Consider the following 18,182-nt stretch of genomic DNA (forward strand, 5'->3'; position numbering starts at 1 on the left):
ATAAATATTTTACATTTGATCTCCTTTTCACCAATTTTTTATTTCTAAAAAAACCAAGCTATATTAATCAACTTCTGGTTTTCTTCCCAGGGCTCCAAAATAAAAAAGGCCAATGGATATTTGAATATAGTAGTAAACCATGCCACAAAATATTTTGAGCTGAAATGTCTTGAAACAGGCCACAGAGTTTAAAAATAAATCATTTCAAGACAGAGCCACCAACAGGTAATAGGATAATTGGAATAGGAAATGGATTCTTCCAAACAAGCCATCAACTTTATTACATCATGATGCTGACTAAGCTGAAGGCTCAAACTTCCAGAGTCAGGCCAGTGAAGAAGACAGCCTTTTTCTTGCAACATGATAAAACCAGGCCCCATATCAGTTTGAAGACTGTGAAGTGCATTGCCAAACTTAGCTGGACTGTCCTACCACATCCACCACATAGTTCAGATTTGGCATCTTCTGACTTCCAGCTATGAAACAACAGGTCACTTCCAATGATGAAGATTTTCAGGAGCACAGCACATAGGGTTCATCTCTGGTGAAAGTACACAGCTAATGGTTGTCACTATGTTGAAAAATAGTGTTTCGTAGCTGAGAATTTGCTCAGTGTTATTGTGCTCTTTGTACCTGGTGTAGTTTCCATGGAAATAAACAGAATGCATTAAATTTTGAATGACCTACAACCTATCAGCAAAATAAAAGTACCCCAAAGTCATCATGTGCAGCGAGTGGATAAACAGATTTATTAAATCAAAGGCCAAACTGTAACAACTAAATTGCAGTGTGGGTATCAATTTATTCTTTCATTAATTATAGATACAGCAACTAGAAAAAAGGAAAAACCCTCAGTAAATTCTGAGATAACATGCATAAGCAAATATGAAGAACACTGTGGTAACTCTCCACAAACCAAATTAAACATATACCTTTAGCAAGATGTAACAGGAGTTTCTCAGCAAGCACTGAACATAATTGCCTTTCTGCTTTTTTTTTTTTAAAATACTTGCCACGAAAGCATGATAAACACATCACAACATTCTAAAAACCTGTTTGTTTCCCAAACAACAAACATGCAGGAATTAAAATAGTAAAGATATTATTATTCAGAAATTAACAACAAGTCCAGCCTGATTTGCAACTAATATTTTAAATTGGTCTTCAAATATTTGTAACTTTTTTAGTTTTATTTTATTTGTACTTGAACCACAGACTTCTCATGCACAAATCATTTAATTTTAGTAGATTTTTTGTGTTAGGTTTTCAAATAACTGATTTTTCAGACTTCAAGTTGTTTTTCCATATGTATGCAGTTCTCATGCTCACATACCTACATCCTGAAAAACCTAAAACTCATCTTACATTTCAGCTATCAAGCAGCCTGCAGCTTGAAGTAATGGAGAACACCCATGAACATACAGCCCTTCCATGAACATATAGCTAGATAAATCTGAAGAGTGAGGGGTAGTAAAGAGCACTGAAATTACCAGATGGGAAACTTGTCACACAAAACTGGTGCACTAAAACTGTTCAGAAAAAAGTTATCAATCTGTTCAAAACAACACACAAGGAATCCAGCCAGAGTAGACTCCTTTCAAGCCTATCTGAACATAGCAGTGTGGTAATGTCACTACTGAACAACTTACCAAGTGTTGACACTGTTGCTGCCTCGTCATTCTTCCCATACATGTTTTTCAATTAAAATCAAACTTATTTTCTCTTTCAGTTTATCTTGACCACCATCAAAATAACATACTGTTATATAATCACTGACTTTCATAACAACGTAAGAGGAGTAAAGGAAATAGCAGAAATTACTGAAGTCACAATACCTGTTATTGAACAGTATACTATGTGAGGAGCAATCTTTACAATGTCTTCATAACCTAGGCCAATTTCAGCCAGTTTCCCAGGGATGTAGTTTTCCACGAAAACATCAGATACAGCTGCAAGCTTTAGAAAAGAAAAAGATGTATAAGATTTGTTAACAAGCTTCCAAAAGTTCAATATATTTCTCATGTAGCTCGAAGTACCACTAATCAAGATGGTTCCTGTCTTTCTGACAGAACAGAATTCAAACCTAAGGAGATTTTTTTGGTCTGTTAGACTGTGCATGCCTGCAAACTACACATTAGAGATGCTGTGCATATAGAAAAGAAACTATAAAAGTTCTAAGTCTATTAGACAAAACTGTAATGTAGTTGTATTAACAGAGTCATACTGATTTCCAAGTATTTGATCAAAATTTACATAACAGTCACCTACTTTATACTATACTAAGCTTGAAGAAAGTGGGGAGAAAGGACAAATCCTTCATGTTTCCCTTAGAATTTTGTAAAATGCTGCGGGTGAGGGGAGGGGGACAGAAAGGATGGTGGTGGTGGTTCTTGGTTTTTTGTTGTTGTTTTCTGGTTGATTCTCTTCAGTTCCAAAACAACTGATAATACTTACTGTAACAGAAGCTACACACATCTTAAGGTCACCTCAATTAGAACAGCATTATAAAGCTCTGCAGCAGGATTTTCTGCATCACATCTGAATAAATGATCTAGCCCAAAACCTACTGAGATTATAGATGAACCTATGACTCTGATGGGCTTTAAATTACATCTTTTTGTTCTTAGAGGAGTTAAGCACGTAAATATTTGTACATATTTCAGTAGAATTAATATTAATTAAGAACTTCTGAAACAAGGGAACTACATTTGAAAATAAATATGTACTATTTGGCAGAGTCGTGGAGGTTGAGGTTCTTTTTCAGTTCAGTTGCTTTTTCCAGGAATCTAACTACTCCCTGACAAGAATACATTTGTACATACATCTATAAGCATGACCTGAAACTCTTCATTTCTTAATGTTATTTCAAGATGATCAGAGTCAAATTCTCTGGAACTACCATGCAGTTATCTGATCAATATCCACAGCACACTGGGCCAGCTTCCATAAATTAGTGTCATCATATCTGCAATCATAAGCATTTTTGTTCTAGCATGTAGTCTGTTGAGTTGAATTTAAGGCCAAAGAAACAGCCAAGACAGCAAATATTTCACAGGAAAGACAGAAACTGACTCCTATTTAGACAAGAAGCCATGTAAATTATGAATGGCTTAACTAGATGCATGGATGAGATGCTAGTAACGTTTACAGAAATGAACTTCAGCATACAGTAAAAGTGCATTTTTAAATGCACGTGGTAAATTATTTTTTAAGAGTCTGTGTCAAGGAACTCTAGGAGTGCCAGTTTTTAACAATTGAAAATCTCCAAATTCTAAGTAAGTATTGCTGGTGTTTTTTTGTGTTGTTGTTTTAATTCATGACTCTGTGAAAATGACAAGCCCTTCATAGCAGTTACTTAAGAAGCCAGCATTTGTCACAGGAAGGTTCTCAAGAAGACCAAGGTTTTACAGAGGTGAAGCTTTAGCTAGTAAAAACAGAAGAAGATCAGAGTGATCTATGACTGTCCCAATCTTCTGTGCCAGACAGCACACCCAAAGCAAAGAAAGGACAATGCACTGGGAGCAGGCTGTTGATCTTTCATATCTAATGTCTAATATCTAAAATGTCTTTATGTAAAATAGATCTAAGGGGCTTCATTTGCTCTCTAAATCCTTTATACATAATTACTTTTACATTTGGTAATACTACAACTTTAGCTAAATTCATCTAAGAAATCAATTATAACTTTTGTACTGCTTTCACTGGGTTTTGTAACCTATCCAATACAGAGCAACAGCATGGGCTAATTTGAGAGCTGCTGTCCATCTCATACTGAAGAATCAACACCTGCAAACCACTGTGGGGAAAAGAGGATGACTTGCATTACTGTAACAATAAGTAAATAAATAAGTGCCATAACTCTGGATGTGGCAACACACGTGGATGACTACAGTGCTAAGTGAAGATACAGTGATTTAGGCCAAGGTTAGTAGTGTATATATTCTCAGAGAATGAGATGAGCATAACATTCCAGGCATCTTACAAATATTGTGTCAGCATGGCCTCTAGTGCTCTCATGACACCTGGAAACAGGCTTTAAATATAAGCCAGCAGTGAACAGTAGATCTCTTTTGGTGTTCACTGCACTAAGCATGGGTACCCAGGGTTCTGTCCTTGGCATGAACTGTATTCAGACTCTATCCAAACCAACTGCACAGAATCACAGAATGTCCTTAAGGCACACAGGGACTTTCAGTCTTAAAATTCAACAGGGTTTTAAATCCGCTGTCAAGTAAAACTTCACACAGAACTACATGACCTGCAAGCCCTTTGAGCATATCACTTGTACATTCACCTACACTAGCAAAGTAGTGTAGAACAGACTACTACATGTTCCAGATAGGACACTTATGTGCACAACTTGTACATGTCAGGACATCAGAAAAAAAGGCATAATGAACACCAAAGTAATCATTAATTTGAATATAAGCAACACGTAATGAAGATACTAACTTGACAAAACAAACTATTCATCCCTTCAGAAGGATTTTTTTTTAAACAAGTGTTCCATGAAGAGGAATGTGTGCATATATACAACAGTTAAGTGAGAGTATGCATGAGACATGATGACCCTCTCAACTACCTTGAACAGGAGGGAAGGAAGAGCGCCATCAGCTCCCCATCCAATGGAATTTTCCCAAGTCCTTCATGAATAAACACAGAATTTAATTAGTTAAACCTAAATACTCAGGACAAATGTATCCCTAAGTTTCTTAAAACAAGTTGCTGAATATTGCTGAGTAATACACAAAAATGCACAAGCCATATATGTCAGAGCACAGTATCAGTGCACATCCCATCACTGAAGGGAAAATAAGTTTCACTCAGTGAGACACTCAAATTTTTAAAAAGCAGTTAACAGTGAGTTAAAAGCAAAGGAAGGAAAACAAGGCTACAAGCGATGCAGAATACAGAAAGAGAATACAGACTAAAGAATAATTGTACGGTAACCACACTGTAAAATATTCACATAATTATGAAAGAGTAGACCTTTGGACAAGTGTCTTGTCAGCACTGTGCCAAATCCAGGATTGCTGATTAACAGGTTTTCCTGCATACTTGATACTACTAATTCAATTATTCTAATCATGCTACTTTTCTTATTAAAAAAAAGTGATTAAACTTCTTCACTTTTCTCTGTAGGACATATGCCCAGGATACAGTTCATATTTATTTGTATCTGATGTCCCAAGCTCAAAGTTCCTCTTGCAAACACAAACAATACTTGTCGTTATAGCAAACACATCACTGTGCAAAATTCAGAATTCTGCATACCTACATCTTGATATTACCAAAAGACAACTGACAACAAAGTCTTTTATTACAGATAATATTCTTACATTTCAAAGACTGAAAGTAAAACATTATATTATAGTTCCATTTGAGATGCAATAATAAAACGTAAAGACCTCTGCACCAAGCACTTCCAAAAGCTACCATTAAGCCAAATAAAACAATGGCAGGATAGTTGCTACGTTGATAGAAAAATTGTGTGGGGCTTGAATTCAAGCAGTCCAGCCTCAAGTACAAAGGTTGTAATGTTGCACATTCTTAAGTACTCAGCCATTTAATGGCATAGATCATGAAAAGATTAGCTGTACATTTAAAAGCTAAATCAAGCAGCCACATTCCTGTACCAGTATTAGATAAGAGAAAGGGAACTACTTAACCTCAAATAGTAGCAGTCACACATAAGAGGCAAACACTACAGCCATCTTTCCTCCAGCTCATCCTCACTCCTAATCCCAGTTATCCCAAGCCCACATTCACAGAATCAATGGACTTTTTGCTTCAAGTAGTTTTACTTTCCTTCACTATTTCTTTCCTGAAAGGTCAAATAAGGTGACAAGACTTTTTTTTCCTGGTTATCTGGAATGAATTCTTTTTTTTTTTTTCCAGAATTCGTTTTTAGAATTTGACTATCCAAAAAATACATCTGTATTTTCCCAAATGGCTGTATCTGTTTCCAAAACCTTTAGAAGATAAACATACAGCTTCATAACAGAAATGAATGGTTATGTTCTGCAAAGAGCACAAGGAGAGGGTACTGGACAACCTGTAAACTTCACTTATGAACTCCAAAGATTGTATAGACAGTAAAAAAAAGTTTCAGAAGTATAAGGCAACTTAATCTCTTTCCATTTCGTATAACATTCCTGGCAATAAATCCTACCAGACAAATTCCACTTATTGCAGGACACATACAAACTTACTGTGAAAAGAGTGACTAGAACTGACAATGAAGCAAACAGGAACAGAAGCCAGCTCACAGTTTTAGATATGTTGCTACTCTTATGGTCTTTAGCCCTGCAGAACTAGTCAGCAGGTCTTACACTTCTCAAAAAATAAAAAGGGATGAGAAAACACAAGTCTTAAGGAGTGTGAAATACGGTGCTTTTATTAGCTTAAAGATTACTAGAATAATCAAACTTTGTCACTGGAAAAATCATTACCTGAATTCATCCTTGCGTTCTCAACTGAAATACTGAAAAAACCCTCATCTTAAACAAATGTGGCATTTGACCTACAGGACAACACTTCTGGTACTGCAAGCAAAGCCATGAATATACTGTAACACTCAAAAATATACAAACACTGGAGCCCAGTTCTCCCACTGTAAACTCCTTGCTGACTTCAATGGAAGACATTTCTAACTGGATTGATGAAGTTGTACAGAAAGATCTAATACAGCCACAGCTAAGCATTGAACTGTTAGACCTTTACCTCACAATATTTCATCTGAAGTTTTTGATGTTTGAGTAAATTTTATTGTATCTAAAATCATTACAAATTACTCTGAACAATGAACTTATCTCAATGTAAAATTGTAGAGATAATATAGGCCACGTCTCACCCATCATTTAAACAATGAATGCCATACAAAAATTAAAAAAAAAAATACCTATTTTTAATTATCACACCTCCAATACTTGAAATATAGAGTTTATTTTTTCTTACACAGGACCATAACAATATAAAATGGACATGATTTGCATTCCATTAAAACCTACCTCCCTGATCAACTTTGCTCCTCTTGAATTCTTCATATTGATAGCTATACTCTGGGGACAAAAAGAAAAATCACTTCAGACTGTTCTAGTGATTATCGAACTCTAAGCATAATCAGTAGTCAGTTTTTCATATTTAAAAATATTTTTTTGTTGGTAAAGCAAGCTTAACAGTCTCAAAGACCAGACAAGCAACAGAGCAAGTCTGATGGATGTGCAGCTGGGAGCTGCACTGTGGCTTACTACTGCAAGTACGTATAGGAACACAAGAAACATTTGTTTCAGTGGCAACAAGCCACTAACCAGCTCAGTGTATAACTTCATCTTAATCCTAAAGATTCACAAGCTCTCTCTGCTAACTCATCTACAGTATGATGCCTGCTTTCCCACAACTCTATCTGCCAAGAAGGGCAGGTGAGCTCAGCTGACCCACACAAAATGAAGTGATCCTTAAAATGCTAACAGTAACCATCACTCTTCAATTCAACAGGGTTAATTTTGTACCAGAAACTGAAGACTGGCAGGACCACTCTTGCATTTGGAATTTGCTTCAGCTGATCTCAGAACCATACCAGAGATTTACAGCCTTTTTTGTTCAAAATACTTCATTTATTTCATGAAATGTATATTCACCTTGACAATACAATTAAAGCCAACGTAACTATTGCTCCATTAGGTACGCTGAGAATTAAATGAGTTTAAACTAAGTTCTCATAAAGTGTGTTTATGGAAAAAAATTAAAGATTGGAAGTTTTCTCTGACTGCTAATCATACTCACTTAAGGTTTTGTTGTTTGTTTTCACTTAGTTTTTTTGTCAACAATCACATACTGTACAAAGCTCTTTCTACAAAAAGCAAAAATAATTTGAAAGAGAAGTGCAATGTCTTCAACTGCTTTTACAACTGACAGACTAATCTTCAGTGAAGCACTTCACTTACCTTTTTATTTCTGTTGACACTGAGAAAATAAACACTTTCTGTTCCAACAAAAGGTGGGCCCCAGGCTCTTGTATCATCACCAGTTCCTGACAGAAATACAACCATGTTTTTGCAGTTATTCAACACTACACTGACAACAAACAAACAAAAGTTTTAATTATCCTAGGTAATATTTAAGCCTCCTAAACTTCAACTAGCAGGCAGGGGACAACCAACCACTTTAGTATAAATGTTTCAGGGCATTTACTTCAGAAAACACCTAAGAGTGAATGTGACTAAGCAAAACAAGTTTTGCTTTTGTTACTGCTATAATCATTATATATATACACATATAATCTTAATATAGCCTGCTTTGTTCCTTCTGTGACTATTTGCATCTTAAAATATACACAACAACACACAGTCACACCTCAGGGTACTTATTTCCTTTTTAACTTAAAGCTCTGCTTTGAGGTACAGCAGCATTCATTTAGACAATCTCAAAGAATTTAGCAGATGCTCTCAGTCAGCACACAGTCAGAAAACCATTTCTGAAACACTATGGAAACAAGGTCATGAGATCACTGATCAGCACAGCTCATTAAGCTGTGTGATGCAGAATATCACCAGAAAGAAGCACTTGCTACTGTCTTCTGTTCAGAAATTCTCTTGCCTTACAGAAAAGCAAGACGGCATTAAAGCTGGTGCAGACACCAATGTAATTGAATCTCTTATGCCTAATTTCTGATTTTAAACCTTTCTTAAGGTGTCAAGAAGACTAGCAATCCATTTAAAATGAAAGTGATAAATTTGAAGTTGAATTTAATTAAGACATAATTATGACCCTGAGTGTCAGCAAGTATACACAATATTTCTCTATCATTACCTAAAGTTTATGTACTTGCTAACTTCAAGGGAGCAGAAAGTTTCTTTAGAGAGGCAGCACAGAAGGCTAACATTAACAGAGATGCAGAACTAAGCTAAAGGACTTTTAGCCCAATACAGTATAGTACCACCACTCTCACAGCATTATGCTTCACACTAGAACACCTAAAGGCTACAGCAGTTTATGATCAACTGCAGCAGAAGCTATAAAAACATAAATTACATTCAGCAATATTTATTTACATTGTTTAGTATCTCAAAGAACTCTCTTGGTTCAAGCAAGAAGCTTGGGGAAGAACATTAATATTTCTTCTACATGCTCTCATTTCAAGTCATTTAAGCAAAATATTTCAGAAATGCTTCCCACGTGGGATGCTAGTGTGATTGGTGTCACAGAACCACAGAAACACCAAGTTGGAAAAGACCTACAAGATCATCCAGTCCAACCATCCACCTATCACCAATAGTTCTCACTAAACCATGGCCCTCAACACAAAATCCAAGTGTTCTTGAACTTTCCTGTGAGAACAGACATCATCTCCCTGAAGAAGAGATTAACAACATTCCACAAACGTTTGAAGTTTGGAGTTCTCAGGCTTTCTTCCCCCTGCAATCACAAAACAAAGCTCTCCAAGAGCTAGAATGTAAACCTCTAAAATCATCAGTTCATATTTAATCACCAACATTCCTATATTGCTCCATCCCACTGCCTAGACACTTGAAATCATTCCTCTGCCCATCTCAACTGACGGTAGAAAATTAATGCAACTTCTTACCTGTCACAGATGTGAAAACATTAAAAACAGTGAATGAGTAATGATGATCCAGTGGTTGCTGTGACAAGGCTTTTGATGGATACCAATTAGATGTTAAAAACTTAGTATTTGCCATTGAAAATAAAATACAGGAGACTTAATGTCTCAGTATCTCAAATGTGTGATTAATTCGTTTTGAAAAGAACTAGTGAAAACTATACCAAAAACAAAGAAATTTAAACATGCAAACTTAAATATGGAAGAAAAAACATAAGAAGATGCACAGTTAGTCTGGCACAGTTACATGTCCCAAGTGCAAAATGACAAAGTGAAAGCCAAACGCAGAGAGAAATCCTAAAAGAACTGAATGCCATGCAACTCTTGCATGCTTCTAAGAACTAAAGAACATAGCTATTCCAATAGAATGACAAGGTTTTGTTCTTGTTGGGTTTTGTTGTTCTTGGTTGGTGGTTGTTTTTGTTGTGGTTGTTTTTTTTCTTTTTTTTTTTTTAAGCACTGCTGAACCCTCAACAGATCTCAGAAGCAGCTTTTTCTATGAAGCGTACATACTGAGTGGACAAAGAAAACTACTGTGTAAAACACACAAAAATAATTTCTAAACTAAATTCTATTTATGAAGCTAACTACCAGCATCCAATCAAACTCTGAAGGAGCAGCAGAAATCTGTTTCTGCATCTGAAAACAAAACTCTGGAAGCTTGTTAATATCAGAGATGTTCAGAACTAGAAGGAATAATTTTTATACATACTCAGAAGTCTCTTCTTTCCAGTAAATTCCTATTTCCATCTATAAAGGATTATCACATCCTGGACTTAAGAACTATTTCACGAAGAAAATAACTTGCTCCATTTTGCAAGCTTCCAGAGAAAATTAAAAGTTACCTTGTCAGGGAAATCTAACAACCTGGGACTGTCCAGGAACACTAACATCACAGAGGAAAATGTTGATATAGAATATAAGGTGAATTGGCATATTATCAGTCAAAACATTTGCCATTCCCCACCACATCTGTGTAAAATGACATAAAAGCAGTACAAACAACATATTTCAATGCTCATACTATCTTTCTTCCTTGTAATAATAAAATGAAAATTAAAAGCAGAGCTTCTGTTTCCAAAATTGAAGTGCCTGCCTTTTAACCAGTACTCTAATATTAGTAAGTAAGATTAGTATTTATTAGTATATAAGGTAGTAAGATGTATTTCTGTTTAATATTACCTGAGAAGCTTGGGCTCAGAGAGAACTGAGTCACACAACCTTAGCTCTCCAGTGGAAAAAGAAAAACATCTTATCTCTCTGTCCCCACTATAAGGGGAATCCATGTCTTAAGGTGCATATTGCTTGTGTTTGATTCTATCAGAATACATAATTTAAAAAAATACTTTCTCTTATTAATCATGTTTTAAATCACAAGGTTTAAAAAGACACAAACTTTCAGCCTCAGTGCTTGAAAGAAAACCATGAAGAGAACATCATAGCATAGCAAACTGCCCCCAGGGTAACTCTGCTGGTAATTTTGCTTCCAGTCCTTTTATTGAAATCATATTTACTTCAAAACATACCTCCAGCATCTCTCTATATGACAAAGGCACATATTTCCCTCTACACAGAATTTCAGGCACTTTTTTCTACCATACACTTAAATATTTAAATGTACATTATTTAAATGAGGCAGGCTGTAAAGCGCATGGCTCCTTCCATTATGGTTTGTCTCCTACTACATCTGCCCATCAGATACACAGCAGTCAGTGATGTTAGGATGCACCATTTACAAGAACCACAGAATCACAAAGATTGGAAGAGACCCCTGGAGATCATCCAGTCCAACACCCATGCTAAAGCAGGGTCCCTGCAGCAGGTTGCACAGGAAAGCATCCAGGTGGGTTTCCTTCTCATACCAAGAAAGGAAAAGTCGAAAATACGATGTTCATCTTCTCAGAGGTTTGTACAATCACCACCTCATATACATTAACATTAGCTCTATGTGGAAATTCAATTATTTCCTACAAGAAAAGCTTTGAGTGAAGTTCCAATAAGCAAAATCTGTCTAACTAATATGACAAAGGCATGGTATGCACTAAAAAGACCTGTAAAAGCAGAGTATTTTCTTTCTCAAAAACTGCACTATTACCCCTACCACATTTCCATTACTCTGCTAAAGCAGCAAGAGATAAGGGCACAAAAATCAAGCAAAGGTCTTTATGTTGATAATACCAAGTCCTAAGCTAAAGTGACTATCATGATGGTTGGGGGAGAAGGGGAGAAAAAAAAGCACCATATAAGGCATGGTGCCCAATCTTTTGGTTTGCCTGAGCCACGCTGACTGAAAAGGAACTGCCTTGGTCCATATACATATATGTAGGTTGCTCCAGAAGTAATGCCTCCTATTTATTTCCATGGAAGCTACAACCTAACCAACAAGCACAGTGTTTGATACAGAAAATTCCCAGCTACTAAACACTATGGTGGTGACTATGTTGAAAAATAAGCTTTGTATTTTTGCTAACGTTGAACAGGAGTCTGTGTGCTAAACTCATCAAAATCTACATCAGTGAAGGTGACCCATCATCACTGTTGCCACCGCTGAAACGCACTGACCACCTCCTCACATCCATTGCTGAACCACTAGGGACCAAACAAGTGTTGATGAATGTCAGTGAGTGCCATTCTGCGTGGAGGAACTCAGCGACACCTTTTGCTTCATATGCACTCCATGTCAGACACCATTTGGTCAGACTGCTCTGCTGCCATCCGTTACATGGCAACAAAATGTAACAAAATATTGCCAGGAAGCTTCAGCCATACTGTCCTACCACCAATGTCCACCTTTGACATCGTGGGCCAACATAAAAAAAATAGTAGGTGTTACTTTTGGAGCAGCCTCCAAAAATCTGTAACATTGTTAATGCATATCAGCAACAAAATATTTTAATTTTTAACAATTTTTGTGAAAATATAAAAATGTAGAGCAACAAAACCATAAATCCAGTGGGATATTCAACCTTGCTTTTGTGACTCTAATATATCACCCTGGTTTGAAGGCAGTGGCTGCTGTTCTCAGTGAGCCCTCAGAGAGCTCATCAGAGATTTTTGATGAAATTTACTCTTCCTGTACTTCATCCTTGAAAACAGTTGCTCAGAAACGTACCTACTGCCAAAAGACAATGAAATGAGTAAGGTAACTCTGAAGTGAAGGTATTTCTCTTTGGTGAGACAGGGCTAAAGACAGCCAAACGGACTTTTGAATTGAATGTCTGATTGCAACTCTACACATTCCACTCAAAAATGTGCAAATAACGTATTTATGTTAGCTGAAAATGGAGTTGCAAATATAACAATAAATTGATAATTTTCTGGCAGCCTTAAACCCTATTCTCAAATTCCTTTATCAGGATGGAAAGCACAGCTTTCCAATAACATATTTCTCACTATTCACAGGATTTCCGTTCAGCCAACACATCAAAATTTGTGAAATTGTTTGTCATAACTTGAGCTATCACAGCCCTGTCTGGGGTGAAATGAGGACAGTGCAAATAGTGCACAGATGTTTGGTCATTGCTGAGTTACAGTTGCACACATGGGCAGGGCTGGCTGAGAGACAGCAGGAAGAACCACCACCATGATGGTGCAAGGCACAGGCTGGGCTGCACTGTGAGCCAGGCCACAGGTTGGACAAGCCTGACATCAAGGATGAAATGTCACTGAGTATCAGCAGTTTTACTGTTTCTGGTAGCATCTTAATAGCTACTAAATAATTGTGGATGTGAAATAATCCCAACCAGCATGGCATAAGGTTATGCTGACTTAGCCTCCCACCCCCATGATATAAACTATATGTACTATATAAACTGCTGTATCATTCCTTTTTATCTTGTTAGGAAGGACAAAGCAGAAATCTTAATTGAAACCTCCTAATATAATGAAATCACCAACACAAAACAAAAAAACATGGTACCTTAAAGAAAAAACCCTGGAAACTTACAATTCTGTAGACTGTCAAATTTTGGAGGCCATACTACTGTTACAGCTGTTTTTATCCTCTCACAATACAAAAAATCTCCAAAAACCTAAGCATTGCCATGACACTTTAAAACCTAAGAAAAGTCCAAACCACTCAAAAGAAATCAATTTAATTTTAGTGATGGAATAAGGCACGTTAGTAGTGATGACCCAGTACTGTTTTGTACATCAGTATCTGGAAAAACAAGTGACCTACCCTTACAGCTTCAATCTTATCTTTCCTAAATGTGTATTTGTTCCTGAACAAAACACACATACTGGAGTACAGTGTTAAACTTCAAGCAAACAGACCACAGACATGCAAGCAAACTTATTAATAACTACCATGCCAGAAATAGAGCAACTATGTCAACAGATTCCAGAAATTTGATAGCTGTAGCCTCACAAAAATATAAGCTGCTACAAAATTTAATATCTCATAGCCCAATACCACACGCACATCACCACCAAAAACATACATTCACCAAATAAACTTACTATTGGTCACTTCTGAAAATATTTAGTCAATTGTATGTTCCCAATCCGTAGTAAACATCCCACAACATTATCAGAAAGTAAGTTGTTGTTAACAATGTGAGGAAAACCATAAAAAAAAGACAATTCCAAATACAGAAACAATACAATCATTTGCTAAATTAGCCCACGTTCTTACCACATAGAAAACAAAGGAGAACCTTACCTGGTCTTTCCACTTTGATAACTTCAGCCCCAAGATCTCCTAAATTCATTGTGGCAAAGGGCCCTGCAAGCACTCTGTAAAATTTAGAAAGATTTTCTTAGTTTTTTTCCCTACAGTATTTGCATCTAGACAGTGTTCCAAATCATAAAGAAAACACAAACCTTGTTAAATCAAGAATTTTCACACCATCCAGTGGCTTTACATTACTGGCACCTGACAAGAAAAAGAAAACAATAAGTTACTCTTGAGTTGTTTTTTTTGCAAGATGTTTCTGATTCATTTTAATCTCATCATCCTCCCTCCCCAAACATAGGATAATAAACCTTTCTGCAGAGATATGTTATTAGGATTGTATTATATCAATAATGCCCTTCAAAATCCAAAAATCTTATGGTTAACATTGCAGAACCTATCCCAAACACCTCAGAATTCTACAGTGAAAATACTTACAGGTATTTTATACAGGCCTACCACTAACACACATATAGATTTCAAAGACTAACCTGATGAAAGATCCAGCAAAAGCACAACAAACATCACAACAACAAACTAAAATTAACGGATAACAGATCAACTTGAAGTACAGAATCCACAGCAGCAAAGTGGTCTGACCTGTGTAGCAGACCCATGCACTTGCACCACATAAAAAAAGACTGCATTTCAAAAACAGGTTACAGAACTCAAGGTAGAGTGTGTGAACTAAGGCAACACTTGTTCTGCCTTTCAATTTTTGATAACATGCAAGATAACTGCTAGCAAATCAGCACCCCTTCCTCCTTCTCCTCCCCACACCTTCCAACCTGACCAGCCCTGAGAAACAGCCATCATTCCAGAGGGATTTGAGCTTCACGGTGTTTGTTTTTTTGATGCAATATGCAGGCCAGGCAGGATATGGATGAAAATGGGTGGGTCTAGGAATAGCCATGTATATCACACATTTCAAACCCTATAGGGAGATTCATCCTGCCACCTCTCTTCAACACTGCACAACTCAGTGAGAGCTCCAGGTGCTGGAAAACACCTGTGCCAGTGCCAGGTAAGCATCACAAATCCTCGGTGCAACTCCACATTGATCCAGTTGGCCATACTTATGCAAACACAGCAACATGTGCTTACTACCTATTAAGGAACAGTGTGCATTTGCTTCACTGTGACCTTACTGTCAGTTTAGGAGAAATAGTTAACAAAGAGGGACCAGATTCCTCTATTGTTTCCATTCTCTCTACTATTTTTCCTTTTGAATTATTCCAGTAGCCATGACTGAAATCAAACCCATTCTCCCAACTCTACCTTGGTTCTGCTTGTACACAAGCTATTCCCACATCTGAATTGACCCCAAGCAGGACAGCCACGCTCCTTTTTAAGATCTCTTTGTTGGAGAATTAAACAGATTCATTCACCCTCAGCTTAGACTCTTTAGTTCAACCCACCAGGCTGTCCCCAGAATAAAAGCAGGGGTAGCCACAGGCAAGCCTATTGTAAGGGTATGAGTAAGCAGCCAGAAAGATCACTCTGTGGCAGTGCAGATCAAGTAATCTTCACACCAGATTACCAAATTTTCCTTTATAAAAGGGGAAACTGAGAAAAGATTAGCTCAGCACACTGAGTACTTCTATAAGAATGCAAATCCGGCTGAAATTAATTGTAACCCAATTGGTCCAGAGGAGCATCACTCCTCAGATGCCAGGTCCCAGCTTTAGCTGCATAGCCACTTTTCCAACCAAAACCACCCAACCGCAGCTCGCTGTCACACCAGGCTGCACTTGTGTGGGATCACAGCTCCACGCTCCCTCCGACTGCCATGCAATCGATGCAGTAATCACTGCCATGTCATCAGAGAAGCGTGAAAGCCAAGGGAAACTGACTCTGATGCAGCTTTTTTCTTTCACAAACGATGTTTGATGCTACGATTTTGAAGCCTCAGAGGAAGAAAAAATAATAATGATGATTAAAAATAAAAAAAGAAAAAGGCGATTAGATGTGCCCAGTAGCTCTCTCCGAACCGCGGCGCCCGCTACCAGCACGGCAGGGCCGCCGAGCAGAGCCCAGCTCCGGCCGCGCTCCGCGAAGCGCTCGCACCCGCCGCCAGCGGAGGACGCGATGCGGGGGACAGACTGGGCTGTGCTGAGCGCGGCGCCGCTACCTGCCGGAGGAGCACCGCCACCCCGCGCCGCTCCGCGGGCTGAGGACGAGGCGGCGCTCAGAGCGCGGAGGCTGCCGCCGGCAGCACGACGCAAACTCCTCCACAGCCCGCGGCCGCAGCTCTTCCACGCCGGCTCGGCGCCCAGCATCCTCGCGAGCGGCACGGCTCGAAGCGGCACACGAACGTCAGCCACTCAGCGCCACAGCCGGCGTCGCGAGGAGCGCGTTCCGCCGCACTGCGCGTGCGCGCGTCCCAACAGCCTCCCGCCCTCGGGGAGGGAGGCGTTAAATTGATCCCGGCTTGGGGGCGGTGCGCATGCGCGAGAGGTGCTGTCGTGCTTTTGAGGGGCGTGAGGTCGTCGCAATGGTTGTGAATGATTGGGTCTCGTGGGGCGGTGTGCGGCGCCTTCGGAGAACGAGCAGTTCTGCTTTCTTGGCTGTCTTCTTGAAGGGCTGTGTGAGCTTAGTGCTCTGTGGCTCTGTTGAATGCTTTGTTCTTCACAGGGTGCCACAGCTGAACTGACCCCACGTTCCTCGCTTTGGCATCAGGCAGGCTTCCTGCTGGGGGTCCCAGACCTGATAAAAGGGGTCAGAAAGTGGCAACGAGCTTCAGTTTCATCTTCCATGCTATGCAAGACGCAAGCGGTTGGCCTGTATAAATGGGGTAATATACTGCAGTGGTAATTCCAGTTGTGGCTTAATTAGAACACAAAGCCTAGGGTTCATACAGAATGACTCTTTTTTTTGACACCTGGCTCCTAGGCACTTGTTTCTGGTTTAGTGTACAAATGAGTGCATATGATGCTGCCGAGATTAAATAAAATAACCCCACAAGAATGCACCACGCTTACAAGTCAGGCAGTTTTAGTGTATGCCAATTCTCTGGCTAGAAAGAGGAAGGTCCTTGAGCTCCCTGTGCAATGTCAGTTGCATCATAAGCTGAGCCTTCAGCTGTCTATGGCTGGGTTAACTGGAAGGATTCACTTTGCTGAACCTGTAAGTGATTCTGCCCCGAGCTGACTACTTTCAGACTGTTTTTAGCTTGGGACCAAGAGGAAGGTTCTTTACATGAAAACCACGGTGCTCTGTAGCAGCATTAAAAAAGAAAAAAAAAAAAGCATTTATTTATGGAAAAAGAACTGTGAGGATAGCAGCTGTACCTCAGTGGCAGATAACACTTCTGACTGCTTGAAAGAGAGCACTGCAAGTACCACAGCCTAAGAAGTGTTTCTTCACAAAGATCCTGCATGCTGAAGAACAACACAGGGAAAAACCAGCTGTGCAACAGGTTTGCTACGTGTAATGAAATGTAGGACGTGGCTGCTTGCAATCCTAGAAGCAGTTCGGATTTGTCAACAAGAAGAAATTCATTAGTAAAGCTATTCAATGATAAAGCTATTATTAGTAAAGCTATCCTGGTGCGACTCAGTATCTGTGTAACAGTGCCTATTTCCAATTAGTTTGGTGTTTAAATAACTAATTAAAACACACCGGCCAGAGCGAGAAATTGATATTACATTGATAATGTAATCGTGTAGATATGGCATTCCTTGTGTGTACCACAAAAGGTAAAAAATTGGTCTTTAAGAGAAGATAAAAGCAGAGGATTAGCCAAGATCGGTGAGTACGATCTCTGCATTTCCATGTTGCATTTGCGAGGATTTCCATTCGGATTCTCGCAGTTCCACAGCTCTCGCTGTCTGAGCTACCTTAGCGCTACCGGCAGCTCCGAGTGACGTTTACAAGATTCTTTCC

At 38.6% G+C, this 18,182-nt stretch overlaps 1 protein-coding gene across 11 annotated transcripts in view; it reads right to left on the reverse strand.

The window, feature by feature from the left end:
- Positions 1-18,133, reverse strand: part of SUGCT (succinyl-CoA:glutarate-CoA transferase) — a 328,623-nt gene extending 310,490 nt beyond the window's left edge. For all 11 annotated transcript variants that reach the window (XM_090142216.1, XM_090142215.1, XM_090142217.1 and 8 more), the window contains exons 1-6: positions 16,429-18,133; positions 14,447-14,498; positions 14,286-14,359; positions 7,947-8,032; positions 7,011-7,061; positions 1,836-1,956 (exon numbers count right to left, since the gene is read on the reverse strand). In XM_090142216.1, coding sequence (XP_089998342.1) covers positions 1,836-1,956; positions 7,011-7,061; positions 7,947-8,032; positions 14,286-14,359; positions 14,447-14,498; positions 16,429-16,576 — 532 coding nt within the window. In that variant the 5' untranslated portion in view covers positions 16,577-18,133. The remainder of the gene's footprint in view (positions 1-1,835; positions 1,957-7,010; positions 7,062-7,946; positions 8,033-14,285; positions 14,360-14,446; positions 14,499-16,428) is intronic.
- Between the last annotated feature and the right edge of the window lie 49 nt (positions 18,134-18,182).

The sequence above is a fragment of the Phasianus colchicus genome, chromosome 6, assembly GCF_987193195.1.
Source record: "Phasianus colchicus chromosome 6, bPhaCol1.hap1.1, whole genome shotgun sequence".
Taxonomy (NCBI): Eukaryota; Metazoa; Chordata; class Aves; order Galliformes; family Phasianidae; genus Phasianus; species Phasianus colchicus.